Source organism: Pseudophryne corroboree, chromosome 10, assembly GCF_028390025.1.
Source record: "Pseudophryne corroboree isolate aPseCor3 chromosome 10, aPseCor3.hap2, whole genome shotgun sequence".
Lineage (NCBI taxonomy): Eukaryota > Metazoa > Chordata > Amphibia > Anura > Myobatrachidae > Pseudophryne > Pseudophryne corroboree.
The window spans coordinates 169,467,816-169,485,076 of record NC_086453.1 but is presented as its reverse complement, the minus strand read 5'-3'; the positions used below and the strand labels follow the sequence as shown (position 1 = coordinate 169,485,076).

General features: G+C 45.2%; 1 protein-coding gene across 8 annotated transcripts in view; it reads right to left on the bottom strand.

The window, feature by feature from the left end:
• Window positions 1-17,261, bottom strand: part of KAZN (kazrin, periplakin interacting protein) — an 847,756-nt gene that overhangs the window by 596,737 nt on the left and 233,758 nt on the right. For 7 of the 8 annotated variants that reach the window (XM_063942931.1, XM_063942933.1, XM_063942929.1 and 4 more), the window contains one exon: window positions 9,063-9,134. The exons of the other annotated variant lie outside the window; for it this stretch is intronic. In XM_063942931.1, the coding sequence (XP_063799001.1) occupies window positions 9,063-9,134 (72 nt within the window). The remainder of the gene's footprint in view (window positions 1-9,062; window positions 9,135-17,261) is intronic. 8 annotated transcript variants of the gene reach the window in all.

The window sequence follows — 17,261 nt, the reverse complement described above, 5'->3', positions numbered from 1 at the left end:
AGAGCCCACTAGGAGCACCCAGCTCGGCCGGGCACAGATTCTAACTGAGGTCTGGAGGAGGGGCATAGAGGGAGGAGCCAGTGCACACCAGATAGTACTAAAATAAGATTTTACTTACCGATAAATCTATTTCTCGGAGTCCGTAGTGGATGCTGGGGTTCCTGAAAGGACCATGGGGAATAGCGGCTCCGCAGGAGACAGGGCACAAAAAGTAAAGCTTTTCCGATCAGGTGGTGTGCACTGGCTCCTCCCCCTATGACCCTCCTCCAGACTCCAGTTAGGTACTGTGCCCGGACGAGCGTACACAATAAGGGAGGATTTTGAATCCCGGGTAAGACTCATACCAGCCACACCAATCACACCGTACAACTTGTGATCTAAACCCAGTTAACAGTATGATAACAGCGGAGCCTCTGAAAGATGGCTTCCTTCAACAATAACCCGAATTAGTTAACAATAACTATGTACAATTTATGCAGATAATCCGCACTTGGGATGGGCGCCCAGCATCCACTACGGACTCCGAGAAATAGATTTATCGGTAAGTAAAATCTTATTTTCTCTATCGTCCTAGTGGATGCTGGGGTTCCTGAAAGGACCATGGGGATTATACCAAAGCTCCCAAACGGGCGGGAGAGTGCGGATGACTCTGCAGCACCGAATGAGAGAACTCCAGGTCCTCCTTAGCCAGAGTATCAAATTTGTAAAATTTTACAAACGTGTTCTCCCCTGACCACGTAGCTGCTCGGCAAAGTTGTAATGCCGAGACCCCTCGGGCAGCCGCCCAAGATGAGCCCACCTTCCTTGTGGAGTGGGCCTTTACAGATTTAGGCTGTGGCAGGCCTGCCACAGAATGTGCAAGTTGGATTGTGCTACAGATCCAACGAGCAATCGTCTGCTTAGACGCAGGAGCACCCATCTTGTTGGGTGCATACAATATAAACAACGAGTCAGATTTTCTGACTCCAGCTGTCCTTGCAATATATATTTTTAATGCTCTGACAACGTCCAGTAACTTGGAGTCCTCCAAGTCACTTGTAGCCGCAGGCACTACAATAGGCTGGTTCAGATGAAATGCTGACACCACCTTAGGGAGAAAATGCGGACGAGTCCGCAGTTCTGCCCTGTCCGAATGGAAAATCAGATATGGGCTTTTGTAAGATAAAGCTGCCAATTCTGACACTCTCCTGGCAGAAGCCAGGGCTAGAAGCATGGTCACTTTCCATGTGAGATATTTCAAATCCACCTTTTTTAGTGGTTCAAACCAATGAGATTTTAGGAAGTCCAAAACCACATTGAGATCCCACGGTGCCACTGGAGGCACCACAGGAGGCTGTATATGCAGCACTCCCTTAACAAAAGTCTGGACTTCAGGGACTGAAGCCAATTCTTTTTGAAAGAAAATCGACAGGGCCGAAATTTGAACCTTAATAGATCCCAATTTGAGACCCATTGACAATCCTGATTGCAGGAAATGTAGGAATCGACCCAGTTGAAATTCCTCCGTCGGAGCACTCCGATCTTCGCACCACGCAACATATTTTCGCCAAATTCGGTGATAATGTTGCACGGTTACTTCCTTCCTTGCTTTAATCAAAGTAGGAATGACTTCTTCCGGCATGCCTTTTTCCTTTAGGATCCGGCGTTCAACCGCCATGCCGTCAAACGCAGCCGCGGTAAGTCTTGAAACAGACAGGGACCCTGCTGAAGCAAGTCCCTCCTTAGAGGTAGAGGCCACGGATCTTCCGTGATCATCTCTTGAAGTTCCGGGTACCAAGTCCTCCTTGGCCAATCCGGAACCACTAGTATCGTTCTTACGCCTCTTTGCCGTATAATTCTCAATACTTTTGGTATGAGAGGCAGAGGAGGAAACACATACACCGACTGGTACACCCAAGGCGTTACCAGCGCGTCCACAGCTATTGCCTGCGGATCTCTTGACCTGGCGCAATACCTGTCCAGTTTTTTGTTGAGGCGAGACGCCATCATGTCCACCATTGGTCTTTCCCAACGGGTTACCAGCATGTGGAAGACTTCCGGATGAAGTCCCCACTCTCCCGGGTGAAGATCGTGTCTGCTGAGGAAGTCTGCTTCCCAGTTGTCCACTCCCGGGATGAACACTGCTGACAGTGCTATCACATGATTCTCTGCCCAGCGAAGAATCCTTGCAGCTTCTGCCATTGCACTCCTGCTTCTTGTGCCGCCCTGTCTGTTCACATGGGCGACTGCCGTGATGTTGTCCGACTGGATCAACACCGGTTTTCCCTGAAGCAGAGGTTCTGCCTGGCTTAGAGCATTGTATATTGCTCTTAGTTCCAGAATGTTTATGTGAAGAGACGTTTCCAGGTTCGTCCATACTCCCTGGAAGTTTCTTCCTTGTGTGACTGCTCCCCAGCCTCTCAGGCTGGCGTCCGTGGTCACCAGGATCCAATCCTGTATGCCGAATCTGCGGCCCTCCAATAGATGAGCACTTTGCAACCACCACAGAAGAGACACCCTTGTCCTTGGAGACAGGGTTATCCGCAGGTGCATCTGAAGATGCGACCCTGACCATTTGTCCAACAGATCCCTTTGGAAAATTCTTGCGTGGAATCTGCCGAATGGAATCGCTTCGTAAGAAGCCACCATTTTTCCCAGGACTCTTGTGCATTGATGTACAGACACCTTTCCTGGTTTTAGGAGGTTCCTGACAAGCTCGGATAACTCCTTGGCTTTTTCCTCCGGGAGAAAAACCTTTTTCTGAACCGTGTCCAGAATCATCCCTAGGAACAGCAGACGAGTTGTCGGCATTAACTGGGATTTTGGAATATTCAGAATCCACCCGTGCTGTTTTAGCACTTCTTGAGACAGTGCTAATCCCATCTCTAGCTGTTCTCTGGACCTCGCCCTTATTAGGAGATCGTCCAAGTATGGGATAATTAATACGCCTTTTCTTCGAAGAAGAATCATCATCTCGGCCATTACCTTTGTAAAGATCCGAGGTGCCGTGGACAATCCGAACGGCAGCGTCTGAAACTGATAGTGACAGTTTTGTACAACGAACCTGAGGTACCCCTGGTGTGAGGGGTAAATTGGAACGTGGAGATACGCATCCTTGATGTCCAAGGATACCATAAAGTCCCCCTCTTCCAGGTTCGCTATCACTGCTCTGAGTGACTCCATTTTGAACTTGAACTTCTTTATGTACAGGTTCAAGGACTTCAGATTTAGAATAGGCCTTACCGAGCCATCCGGCTTCGGTACCACAAAAAGAGTGGAATAATACCCCTTCCCTTGTTGCAGAAGAGGTACCTTGACTATCACCTGCTGAGAGTACAGCTTGTGAATGGCTTCCAACACCGTCTCCCTTTCGGAGGGGGACGTTGGTAAAGCAGACTTCAGGAAACGGCGAGGTGGATCTGTCTCTAATTCCAACCTGTATCCCTGAGATATTATCTGCAGGATCCAGGGATCTACTTGCGAGTGAGCCCACTGCGCGCTGTAATTTTTGAGACGACCCCCCACCGTCCCCGAGTCCGCTAGAGAAGCCCCAGCGTCATGCTGAGGCTTTTGTAGAAGCCGGGGAGGGCTTCTGATCCTGGGAAGGAGCTGCGTGTTGCTGTCTCTTCCCTCGACCTTTGCCTCGTGGCAGATATGAATAGCCCTTTGCTCTCTTATTTTTAAAGGAACGAAAGGGCTGCGGTTGAAAAGTCGGTGCCTTTTTCTGTTGGGGAGTGACTTGAGGTAGAAAGGTGGATTTCCCGGCTGTAGCCGTGGCCACCAAATCTGATAGACCGACTCCAAATAACTCCTCCCCCTTATACGGCAAAACTTCCATATGCCGTTTTGAATCCGCATCGCCTGTCCACTGTCGCGTCCATAAAGCTCTTCTGGCCGAAATGGACATAGCACTTACCCGTGATGCCAGTGTGCATATATCCCTCTGTGCATCACGCATATAAAGAAATGCATCCTTTATTTGTTCTAACGACAGTAAAATATTGTCCCTGTCCAGGGTATCAATATTTTCAATCAGGGACTCTGACCAAACTACCCCCGCACTGCCCATCCAGGCAGTTGCTACAGCTGGTCGTAGTATAACACCTGCATGTGTGTATATACTTTTTTGGATATTTTCCATCCTCCTATCTGATGGATCTTTAAGTGCGGCCGTCTCAGGAGAGGGTAACGCCACTTGTTTAGATAAGCATGTTAGCGCCTTGTCCACCCTAGGAGGTGTTTCCCAGCGCTCCCTAACCTCTGGCGGGAAAGGGTATAATGCCAATAATTTCTTTGAAATTATCAGCTTTTTATCAGGGGCAACCCACGCTTCATTACACACGTCATTTAGTTCTTCTGATTCAGGAAAAACTATAGGTAGTTTTTTCATACCCCACATAATACCCTGTTTAGTGGTACCTGTAGTATCAGCTAAATGTAACGCCTCCTTCATTGCCAAAATCATATAACGTGTGGCCCTACTGGAAAATACGGTTGATTCGTCACCGTCACCACTGGAGTCATCGCCTGTGTCTGGGTCTGTGTCGACCGACTGAGGCAAAGGGCGTTTCACAGCCCCTGACTGTGTTTGAGTCGCCTGGACAGGCACTAATTGATTGTCCGGCCGTCTCATGTCGTCAAACGACTGCTTTAGCGTGTTGACACTATCCCGTAGTTCCATAAATAAAGGCATCCATTCTGGTGTCGACTCCCTAGGGGGTGACATCCTCATATTTGGCAATTGCTCCGCCTCCACACCAATATCGTCCTCATACATGTCGACACACACGTACCGACACACAGCAGACACACAGGGAATGCTCCTAATGAAGACAGGACCCACTAGCCCTTTGGGGAGACAGAGGGAGAGTTTGCCAGCACACACCAAAAGCGCTATATATATATATCAGGGATAGCCTTATAATAAGTGCTCCCTTATAGCTGCTTTGTTATATCAAAATATCGCCATAAATGTGCCCCCCCCTCTCTGTTTTACCCTGTTTCTGTAGTGCAGTGCAGGGGAGAGACTTGGGAGCCGTCCTGACCAGCGGAGCTGTGAGAGGAAATGGCGCCGTGTGCTGAGGAGATAGGCCCCGCCCCTTTTCCGGCGGGCTCGTCTCCCGCTATTTAGAAAAATTAGGCAGGGGTTAAATATCTCCATATAGCCTCTAGGGCTATATGTGAGGTATTTTTAGCCTTTATAGGTACTCATTTGCCTCCCAGGGCGCCCCCCTCCCAGCGCCCTGCACCCTCAGTGACTGCCGTGTGAAGTGTGCTGAGAGGAAAATGGCGCACAGCTGCAGTGCTGTGCGCTACCTTTAGAAGACTGCAGGAGTCTTCAGCCGCCGATTCTGGACCTCTTCTGACTTCAGCATCTGCAAGGGGGCCGGCGGCGCGGCTCCGGTGACCATCCAGGCTGTACCTGTGATCGTCCCTCTGGAGCTTGATGTCCAGTAGCCAAGAAGCCAATCCATCCTGCACGCAGGTGAGTTGACTCCTTCTCCCCTCAGTCCCTCGCTGCAGTGATCCTGTTGCCAGCAGGAATCACTGTAAAATAAAAAACCTAGCTAAACTTTTTCTAAGCAGCTCTTTAGGAGAGCCACCTAGATTGCACCCTTCTCGGCCGGGCACAAAAATCTAACTGGAGTCTGGAGGAGGGTCATAGGGGGAGGAGCCAGTGCACACCACCTGATCGGAAAAGCTTTACTTTTTGTGCCCTGTCTCCTGCGGAGCCGCTATTCCCCATGGTCCTTTCAGGAACCCCAGCATCCACTAGGACGATAGAGAAATCTTTCTTTAGAGTGCCCAGTCTCCTGCAGAGCCCGCTATTCCCCATGGTCCTTACGGAGTCCCCAGCATCCACTAGGACATTAGAGAAAACTAAGGAGGAGGAGCAGGATGCAGCACCAGTCCTGGGAAAAGAAATAGTTATGGAGCTCAGTGTGAAGTATGGGGGAAAGCACACAATATTTGTAGGAAACACAGCTGGGCACTATAAAATATAATATAGTATAAAATAAAATAAAATAAAATAAAGGGGGGCAGGGTTATGGCTCCAGGAGCAGATATGCCGGGAGTAAAGAACAGAGGAGTCCATGCCTGTCACTCTCTCCGGGGGAAAGAGCAAAGCCAGTTGTGCAAAGTCACCCAGGCAGCCCCCCCGGCCCCGTTTGCACACAGTCAGCACAGGGGGGTTCTAAATACACTGTGGTCCTCAGCTGTGGTGTCCAGCGCAGAGCAGGCTCAGGAGAGTGGCAAGTAGGGTCTGGCAACACAGAAAGACGTCCCATGTACAGGCAGGTCCAGCGCGGCAAACGCTGTAGAGACGTGCTGCAGGGCACGGCGCCATCTTCGGAGACCCGGAGCACAGAGAAAAGGCACCCAGCAAACACTGCTCGTCGGGCAGTCTGCAGCAGCTCCCTGGTGACACGCCACCTTCCCCGACCAGGTGTGTAAAAGTGGGCTCGGGGGGGCTCCTCAGGATAAGTAGTCCGGATGATATAGGTGGAGAGCGCCCGCACTGAGCTGCTACTCCATGTCCCACTAGTCCACGCCCCATAAACATACACTTTTATAACAGTTCAATATTGTAATCACATTTATACCTTCTCTTTTTTTATACACTTCGCTGGCCTTTACTGACACAGCCTGGGACTGCTCAGGGTCCGGAGAGCTGCATCTCTTGCACCCCTGCGTGCAGAACACACAGCCACTGCCTGGCCACACCGGGTGGAACAGTACTGCTGCCTTGTAGAACTGGTTCCTATCCTTAGCGTGAAACACTCAGCCCTGCAGCCTCAGGACTATGTTCTGGCTGCTAGCCCACCCTTTCCTCTCTCCTCTGTCACACTAGGAGCTGCCACTCAAAGCCCCGCAGCTTCAGAATTTAGTTATAGCTGCTAGTACACTCTTTCCCCCCACCAGGTGTTAACCAGCATCATTGCCACGATCGCCGGAGAGGGTCCTAGGACCGTGGCACATAACATTATAAATACATTATTTTACATACTAGGCACTAGCACCGGTAATGCAGTTTAAATATCACCTAGTACCCGAGTTGTCCCTTTAAAGATGGCACCGACGGTTTACCCTATGCAGTGCGCGGTGGCTATCTTCTCCACGTGGGTCGGGGTCTCCGGCCACAGCAAGGACAACATTTGGTCTTTGCTTTACCCAGGCAATTTTCCTACGCCTTGTGTACAACAAGCTCTAAAGACAAATCTTTGTTGTAGAAATATAAAGTGCAGCAGACATCTCGCTCTACTAATCTCTTTCGATCATTATTTAAGCACACAGTGATTACTCCGTTCCCTTGCATGCCTATACTTACCTCACATGCTTTCCTCATACAACCTACTGGACCATGATCAGTCAGGCTTTCAGTCATAACACTCCTAAGAGACTGCACTAGGGTAGACAATGATCTGATCAATGCTAAATCTGACGGTCAGCTGCTGCAATTGACACAGATGGTTACTCTAGTCTAATACCTAGGTACCCAGGACATTGCCATATATTCTGCTTCTTTCTTCACTTATCAAATCGCTCTTACAGTGTTGGTTCCACTGGGCCCATCACCTTTCCATTTCCTCAATTAGTTGGAGTACAAAAGGTTTAGTCCTAGGTCTGCTGCTCTTCCCTATCTAAACCACTTCTTTTATAGAGCTATTATGCTGCAGTGGATTTTAGGTAATCTCTATGCGTATAATACTCAAATTTACCTATCCTGTCAGGATCTCTCTCGCATTGACTATTCCTATTTTCCTCATTACTAGTCTTCCCCTAAACAGATCGTCACCCCTACAATCTATTTTGAACACAATGGCTAGACCAGTGGCTCCCAAAACTTTCTTGAATCACAGCGCCCTGGAGTATCAGCAATTTTTCACAGCACCCCTAGGCCAAAAGTTTTGTATTGATAAAGTCACAAAAAATATTAAATAAATTGGGGTGTTGGACAGGGTTGTGCTTCTGCATATATATATTTTATGATTGACAGCCAGCCGCACTAGTTTTGCCTATCACATTGACCATAAAAATTGCAATTAGGTCCTGGACCACCAATCCTGTGCCATGGCACCATGTTTAGGAACGTGTTTTTCTGCCCACGCTACACTCTATTAGTCCCTACATTGCTTGCATGTATTTTACTGAATTCAATATGAAATACATCTAGGAAATAAAAAGCCATCGATAAAATTGCACCAGTATACAATCTCTTTACCGGTCTCAATATATCTATTCCGCTTTGCTCAATACCGGTCTCTCAAATCCATACATTACCTACTGCCATTCCTAGTTACAGGATTCTTTTCAGGCTGTACCGATTATGCAAAATGCCATTTCTCACACAACTTTCCTAAAAATTTACCAGTTCAAAGTTCTGAACCACACTAAGATATTCTATCTAATTACTTAACTTCTACGGTCAAACCAAAGCTTACAGAAGTTCTCTTTCTAAATGCAATCAACCCTCTGATACCCACCCCAACATTGTTGTGTGACTGGATCATATCGCTCACTCAGGAGCAAATGTATCAAATCTTGGAGAGTGATAAAGTGGAGAGCGATATCAATCAGTTCCTGCCATTTAGCAAACACAGCCTGTAACATTACAGTTAGTAGCGGACTGGCTGGTACTGGTACTTTACCTATGCTGGTAGTTTACCCATCTCCCATCATTTACCCGTGAATTATGGCTGGACCAATATGCTGCTCTTAACCTCACGTAGCAAACCTCTATGATCCTATAGGATATAAGCTTTATGCTGGTACTATGCAATTAAATCTGAATAATAACGCTAAACAATAATGTAAACCCTAAATCCCCAGTAAGCTATCAGTGGGAATACATGAAATTTGGAGATACAGCAGAACAAGAGGGAGAGAGGAGGTGGACTACAGTTATTGGAAGAGATTTAATCAGGAAATTAAGTGTTTGTTACAATATACTGTATATGTAATGTCCCCACTTTTAACAAGTGTTGAAATATCCAAGCAATAATCATGCAAGTGAACTAACTGCCCATGAGAACAAGTGCCTATAAATAAACTACTTAATAATAAAGTCCAAAGCTACTTACAACCATTGGCGTATTTTTCTTGCATTTGTAGCGTACCAGATCTGCTCAACTTCATTTTGCCATATTCCAAACCTATGGATAAGCAATGGGGACCAACAGTTTTATTTTAGTTATGTGTGACCACCGTGTTGAATCAATATATTTCTGCAGGGATCAACTACTACTGTATATATACTAATCAACAATAAAAGTATATATGCATATATAAAAATACACACTTGCATATAGATCAATAAGCCATTGTGACAACTAGAGGTCAATCCTAAAGAACATCTGGTGCGCTTAATATATTAACTAGCTAGACATGTAATTAAGAAATACAATATAAAATGCAATATTTGCTAAAATATAATCTCCATTTTAGGAAGAAAATTACTGCCTTGCCCCATGTGACAAAAATCTTAGTTTTGGCCCTGAGTCCGGCCTATTGTGTAATGGAAAGAAATAGGCATAATTATCCTTCCAGTGGGAGAAATAGACCATCCAAAGGTCAAATGGTAAATATACACCCTCACTTCAAATGAATACTAGAAAAGCCCTTCAAGGTATCCGCCTTTTTTTGGACCAAAAGGTTTATTATTCACCTAGAGACTGTAGAATTCGGATGCAGTGGTCAGGTGTGCTGTTTTTTTTTTTTTTAAACAATTCACTAATTTTTCAGTAGCTTGAAACTGATTGGAGTATATGGGCAAAATCTTCACTTTTCATTTTTACAAGGCTTTAGCACATCTACCCCTAAAATTGTCTTGTGACAAATATAGGGTCTGAATGAAAAGTAAAAACATTTAAAATCAGCTGGAAACATAACATTTTTTTCATTGGCAAATAAAAACACTAAAATGGCATTAAATATGGGCAATTCAGTATGTTACTATTGTTACATAATAATTTCATTGTACTATATTATATAGTTAGGTCTTATACATGTTTACTGTAGTTCAACACGAGGCAAATTAAAAAGCATTGAATCAATGGAAATAGTATACTCTTCTTATTCCCATTAGTTCATTTAAATATAACTACTAAATTAAAATTGAATCTAACCATTCTACTTAACACATACAACAAAAAAAATAGGATTTTAATACCTACCGGTAAATACTTTTTTCTTAGTCCGTAGAGGATGCTGGGGACTCCCTAAGGACCATGGGGTATAGACGGGATCCGCAGGAAACATGGGCTCACTATAAGATTTTTAATGGGTGTGAACTGGCTCCTCCCTCTATGCCCCTCCTCCAGACCTCTGTTAGAAAACTGTGCCCAGGGAGACGGACATTTCGAGGAAAGAATTTATTGTTTAAACACGGTGAGTGTCTTACCAGCTAACACCACGAACCTACCGCAGAACGCGGCATTCAATAGAATACCAGCCAACGGTATGAACAATACACAGCCACATGCTGAAAGAATATGTAACACAACCTGTGTGTCAACACAACCAATAATAAGACACCGCATGCCATGGCATGAAACAACGTCAGCAACAGCCTGACAGAAAATAAACACCACAAGAGTGTAACCATAACCAATAACTGCAGACACAGTACGCACTGGGACGGGCGGCCAGCATTCTCTACGGACTAAGAGAAAAGGATTTACCGGTAGGTATTAAAATCCTATTTTCTCCTACGTCCTAGAGGATGCTGGGGACTCCGTAAGGACCATGGGGTTTATACCAAAGCTCCAGACCGGGCGGGAGAGTGCGGACGACTCTGCAGCACCGATTGAGCAAACATGAGGTCCCCATCAGCCAGGGTATCATACTGGTAGAGCATAGCAAAAGTGTTTGAACCCGACCAAGTAGCCGCTCGGCAAAGTCGAACCGCCGAGACTCAAACAAGTAGAACAAGCACGCCAAATCGTATCACAGATCAGCGTGTAACCGACTGCATAGACGCAGGCGCCCCAATCATGCTGGGAGCATACCGGACAAACAGAGCCTCTGTTTACCCAATCTGAGCCAAATTGGCGACCTAAATATTCAAAACCCCGACTACATCGAGAGACTTTGAATCAGTTAATGCCTAAGTAACCACCGGCATCAAAATATACTGATTTCTGCGAAACCCAGAAACCACTTTTAGCAGAACTATTATCAGAGTTCTCAAATCCTCTCTAACCACATGGAAGATCAAACAGGGCTTTTGTGAGACAAAGCCGCTACTTCAGACACCCGCCTTGTGGACGCCAAAACTAATAGCATGACCACTTTCCAAGAGAGAAATTTTAACAAAACCTTTCACAAAGGTTCCAATCAGTGTGACAAGAAAACGCAACACCACGTCCAGGACCCACGGTGCCAACGGGGCACAAATGGAGGTAGGATGTGCAGTAATCCTTTCACGAAGATCCGAACTTCCGGAAAGGTTGCCAATTCTTTCTTGAAAGAAAATTTATAAGTCCAAAACCGCACTTAATGGAGCCTAACTTTAGGCCTTCACCCACACCTGCTTGCAAAAACATGAAGAACGACCCAGGTGAAAATCTTCCATAATAGCCCTCTTGGATTTACACCAAGACACACACACATACATTATATATATATATATATATATATATATATATATATATATATATATATATATATATATATATCTCTCGTGTATAATCCTGCACTCGCATCAAGAAATTAAGAACAACGGTGGGGTGCTCTTAGTGGAAATCTCCATAAAATGGTAGACCCACAATATTTAGACAAGAGTCCAGCAGTGTGGAGGTGCACTCATCCGATCAAATGATTTCCCGCAACTTAACTTTTTCACAATAACTTTATTTATTTATCAGGTCCTCACAACCTCTACAGCCTGTAGAGGTCGTGAGGACCTGATCACCGTTGTGATCATCTTTGTTGTCTAAGCTGTTCTATGACTGTGAGTCTTAATAACCAGAAGTAATTTCCATTTGAATATGGCCTCACTAGTCGTACAGCCCTGGGATTGTCTGAACCTGACATATTGATTTGTCTGATAATCAATATATGATTCTTTCAAAATATTGTGTATAACTGGAAGCTTATCTTGATAAAGATCCTAAACTGAGGATCGAAACGTCGACTAAATAAGCCGAATCTCGACTGAAATAAAGTTATTGTGAAAAAGTGAAGTTGCGGGAAATCATTTGATCGAATGAGTGCACCTCCACACTGCAGGACTCTTGTGTGTATATATTATATATATATATATATATATATATATATATATATATATATATATATATATGAAACGAAATAGAGGAGATGGCGCCAAGGGAGTTATATCAACGCCCTACCTAAAAACGGACCCTTACAGTACTCTCCGGATAAATTACGTCAGATAACAAATACTAACATAAAAATTTATTAAAACAACATATAAACCCGACACAAATGTTCATAAGTATACAGAGTTGATACATTTACATTTGTCGCACAATTTGAACAATCAGTTTGTAGTGATGAGGAAAAAGCGTAGATATATCACTACGATTTCCTCCTTCTCCTTATTGTAGATTCGGAGGTAACATCAGATAATAGATAGATAAATAACCCAACGCGTTTCGTCTTGTTCCAAGACTTCATCAGGGGTAAAATCTCTTCATTTCAGAACATATTGTCAGCACATAAAAGGTCATTCAAAGATGTATGAACAACGTTTCAATATTTCAATGGGACTTGATTGATACAGCGAGGACCATACCTCATATATCATCAGCTTGAGTCTGACATTCAGATATTCGAATATGGGGAAGATTCATATGTGTATAGAATCTAACTGGTTCGCAAGCATAAGGAACCTCGTCGGTCAGCAGCTTGAACCTGACACTCAGAGACTCAGGAGTGAAGGCAATTCAAATGGGTATAATGTCTAACCAATTTAGAACACGTGGTAGACCCTCCAGTGGTGCAGTGCTGACAGCCAAGTCTCTGTAATTATACAGAGACTTGGCTGTCAGCACTGCACCACTGGAGGGTCTACCACGTGTTCTAAATTGGTTAGACATTATACCCATTTGAATTGCCTTCACTCCTGAGTCTCTGAGTGTCAGGTTCAAGCTGCTGACCGACGAGGTTCCTTATGCTTGCGAACCAGTTAGATTCTATACACATATGAATCTTCCCCATATTCGAATATCTGAATGTCAGACTCAAGCTGATGATATATGAGGTATGGTCCTCGCTGTATCAATCAAGTCCCATTGAAATATTGAAACGTTGTTCATACATCTTTGAATGACCTTTTATGTGCTGACAATATGTTCTGAAATGAAGAGATTTTACCCCTGATGAAGTCTTGGAACAAGACGAAACGCGTTGGGTTATTTATCTATCTATTATCTGATGTTACCTCCGAATCTACAATAAGGAGAAGGAGGAAATCGTAGTGATATATCTACGCTTTTTCCTCATCACTACAAACTGATTGTTCAAATTGTGCGACAAATGTAAATGTATCAACTCTGTATACTTATGAACATTTGTGTCGGGTTTATATGTTGTTTTAATAAATTTTTATGTTAGTATTTGTTATCTGACGTAATTTATCCGGAGAGTACTGTAAGGGTCCGTTTTTAGGTAGGGCGTTGATATAACTCCCTTGGCGCCATCTCCTCTATTTCGTTTCATATTTTCACACATTTAGTTCCTCCTAACAGGGAACTTAGAGGATACAGGCAGCCATATAATTAATTAATTTTAGTGTTTTATTTGAAATAGCGCAGTGGGAGAGTAATTCTTGTCATATATATATATATATATATATCTATCTTCAAGCACGGTGGTAAGGCTTTGCCATTACTTCTTTTCTAGCCAGAAGAAGTGTGGAAATTACACCGGGAATACCCTTTCGGGACAGGATATGGCGTTCAACCTCCACGCCGTCAAACGCAGCCGCGGTAAGTCTTGATACACGCCCGGATCTTGCTGTAACAGATCCTCACATAGAGGAAGAGGCTAGGGATATTCTATGAGTAACTCTTGAAGAACTGCATACCAAGCCCTCCTTGGTTAGACCGGAACAATGAGGATCGCCTGAACCTTTGTTCTTCCGTTTATCACCTTCCGAAGAGTGAAAGCGGAGGGGACACATAGACCAACTGAAAACAACCAAGGTGTCCCGAGGACGTCCACTGCTATAGCCTGAGTATCCCCTGCCCCGGAACGATTTCTGTGAGATCTCTCGTTGAGGCGAGACACCAACATGTCCACTTGAGGCACTCCTCAAAGACTTGTCACTTCAGTGAAAACTTCTCGATGACGACTGTATTTCTCCCGGATGGAGATCGCGTCTGCAGAGGAATCTATTTCTCTGTCGTTCACATACGGAACAAAGACTGTTAATATAGCGTTTACCAGTCTTTCTACCCAGCAGCAAACTTTTTGGGGCTTCTGCCATTGCCGCTTTGCTCCTTGTTCCGCTGTAGTGGCTTACTTACACCACTGCTGTCAAGTCATCCGACAGAATTAACACGGGCAGATCACGAAGCATATGTTCACTGAAAATAACTCTGAATCCAAGAAAGCGTATTGCAGACAAGCTTCCCAGCCTGACCTTTTCCTCTCAGAGATCTGCATGCATGGACACCAGGATCTCATCTTGGATTCCGAACCTCCGTCCCTCTAGGAGGAGAAAACTGAGCAGACACCACAGGAGCGATATCCCCGCCATTAGGATTATATTCCGGTGCATGTGCAGGTGAGACCCGGACCACATTTCCAACTGGACCCGTGAAAACCACTCTGGCATTTGACCTGCTCACCGAAAAGGCCTCTTAGGCCGCCCCCATCTTCTTCATCAACGGAACATATTGATGGATTGTCACTGCAAATCTGATCCGACTCCGGATCCTCAGACCTCTTTCCACAGGAACACACAGAACTTCAACCGTTCCGTATCTACTGTGATACCCACCTCCGACGTCTGCGTCGTTGGGAACAACAGCCTTCCCCTGTGTTGAAGAACAGTCAGAGAGAAAACAACGATTTGCACCACTTGTGTCGTGACCTCGCCTTAATCATGAGAGTGTCCCAGTACAGAATAACAATGGCTCTTACTCTTTGAAAGAAAACCATCCTACTGTCATCACTCCGGTGAAATGGCAAGACAACCCTGGATAACAACCCAGGTAAGTTGAATGCGGAGAAAAAACACATTTAAATCCCTTTCTACCCATACGTACTGGAGCTCCCTAGTCTGAGAGATTCCTTCCAGTAGATCAACTTCGTAAGGAGAAATCTTTGTTATTGTTTTTTTTTTTTTTTTTAACAGGTACAGCAGTACAATGCCCTGAACCAGACGCAACTCTGGTATGGCGTCGCGTACTACCTCCCCTTCCAGAGGGGAAACGGCAAGATCTATTTAAAAAATCAGTAAGGGGAGACATCTGTAAATGCCAGAATGTCCCATTTTGGATTCGATAATTTACTCACAAGTTTAAGTCCATTCCCGGACGGACTGAAATGTAGTAGACAAGTTCCCACCGGAGTGGACTCCAGCCAGGCAGACCCAGCGACATGCGGTGGTTGTGGTAGATTATATATATATATATGCGTATTGTCCGGAACCGTAGGGTCCCTAGTGACATTAATGTGTTCTGAATGTGTATGACCATGTACTGAAAACCCCAGTTGTGGATCTAACAGGAAACCTTATGGTCGACAGAAAACCTAGTATTCGTCGACAACAGGGAGTAGTAACCAGGCCAAAATAACCATCTGGCGACCCCGATAGGTAGGTCCATGGGAAGTATACCTATATAATCTTAATAACACTCCCCCACACAACTACCATATCTGTGCTCGAGCAACAGGCCCAAGGAACCGTACCGTATTTTATATATATATATATATATATATATATATATATATATATATATATACACACACACACACACACACACACAGGTATAAGGCAGTTACAGCATGTTAATTTACACTCAGTAATAACAGTCGGTGCTGACAGGGTCGACTAAAAAGCTATAGTGGGTATATCTGACCAGGGAACACACAGAGATATATGCACAACACACAGATTACAAGCCCATTTATCTAAAATAGTGTTATATTGTCGTCTATATAGCACTAAACACTGTGCCCCCCCCCCCATGTTTGCACTGTTTTCATTGTTATGGCGGGGACATAGAGAAAAATGGCGCTGAAACGTGTTGTGAGGGCTAAGCCCCGTCCATTCTCGGTGCGCTTCAACCCGCTATTAATATAGCGTTTTTTATGCTGGCGGGTTCCCTATACAGCGTCTACACACTGTATACATGCGTTGTCACCCTTAAAAAAAGGTATATACTGCTGCCCAGGGCGCCCCCGTGCGCCCTGCACCCTTATAAAGCCGTCGGCGCGGGAGCAATGGCGCGCAGTGCGCTGCTTTATACTGGTGGGGGTATGGTACACGGTGCCCGGGCACCGAATATGCTTCTTATGCCAGTTTTGAGAGCATCAATAACTTGCTGCCCAGGGCGCTCCCCCCCAGCACCCTGCACCCAGTGAGTGCCGATGGTGTGTGGGAGCATGGAGCGCAGCTCGACCGCTGCGCTGTACCTCCATTACTGAAGTCTTCTGCCGTCACTGAAGTCTTCTGATCTTCTCATACTCACCAGCTTCTTTCTTCTGGCTTCTGTGAGGGGGTTGACGGCGCGGCTCCGGGAACAAGCAGCTAGGCGCACCAAGTGATCGAACCCTCTGGAGCTAATGGTGTCCAGTAGCCTAAGAAGCAGAGCCCTTGAACTAAGAAGAAGTAGGTCTGACTTCTCTCCCCTCAGTCCCACGATGCAGACAGCCTGTAGCCAGCAGGTCTCCCTGAAAATAAAAAACCTAACAATAAAGTCTTTTAGAGAAACTCAGTAGAGCTCCCCTAGTGTGTGTCCAGTCACTCCTGGGCACAGAGTCTAACGGAGGTCTGGAGGAGGGGCATAGAGGGAGGAGCCAGTTCACACTCATTCTAAGTCTTATAGTGTACCCATGTCTCCTGCGGATCCCGTATACCCGTATATACCCCATGGTCCTTACGGAGTCCCCAGCATCCTCTAGGACGTAGGAGAAATTAAAATGCAACACTTCTGAAATATTGATAGATTTCATTGTGTGTGCGATTCCTGTGCTTGAGTAGTTGGTTAAGGTTTCAGGAGCCATATACAACTGGTTCTTAGCAAAGATGCTGCATACAGTATATGATTGTTTACATTGGCACCACTTTCCAATGCTAAACTACTCTC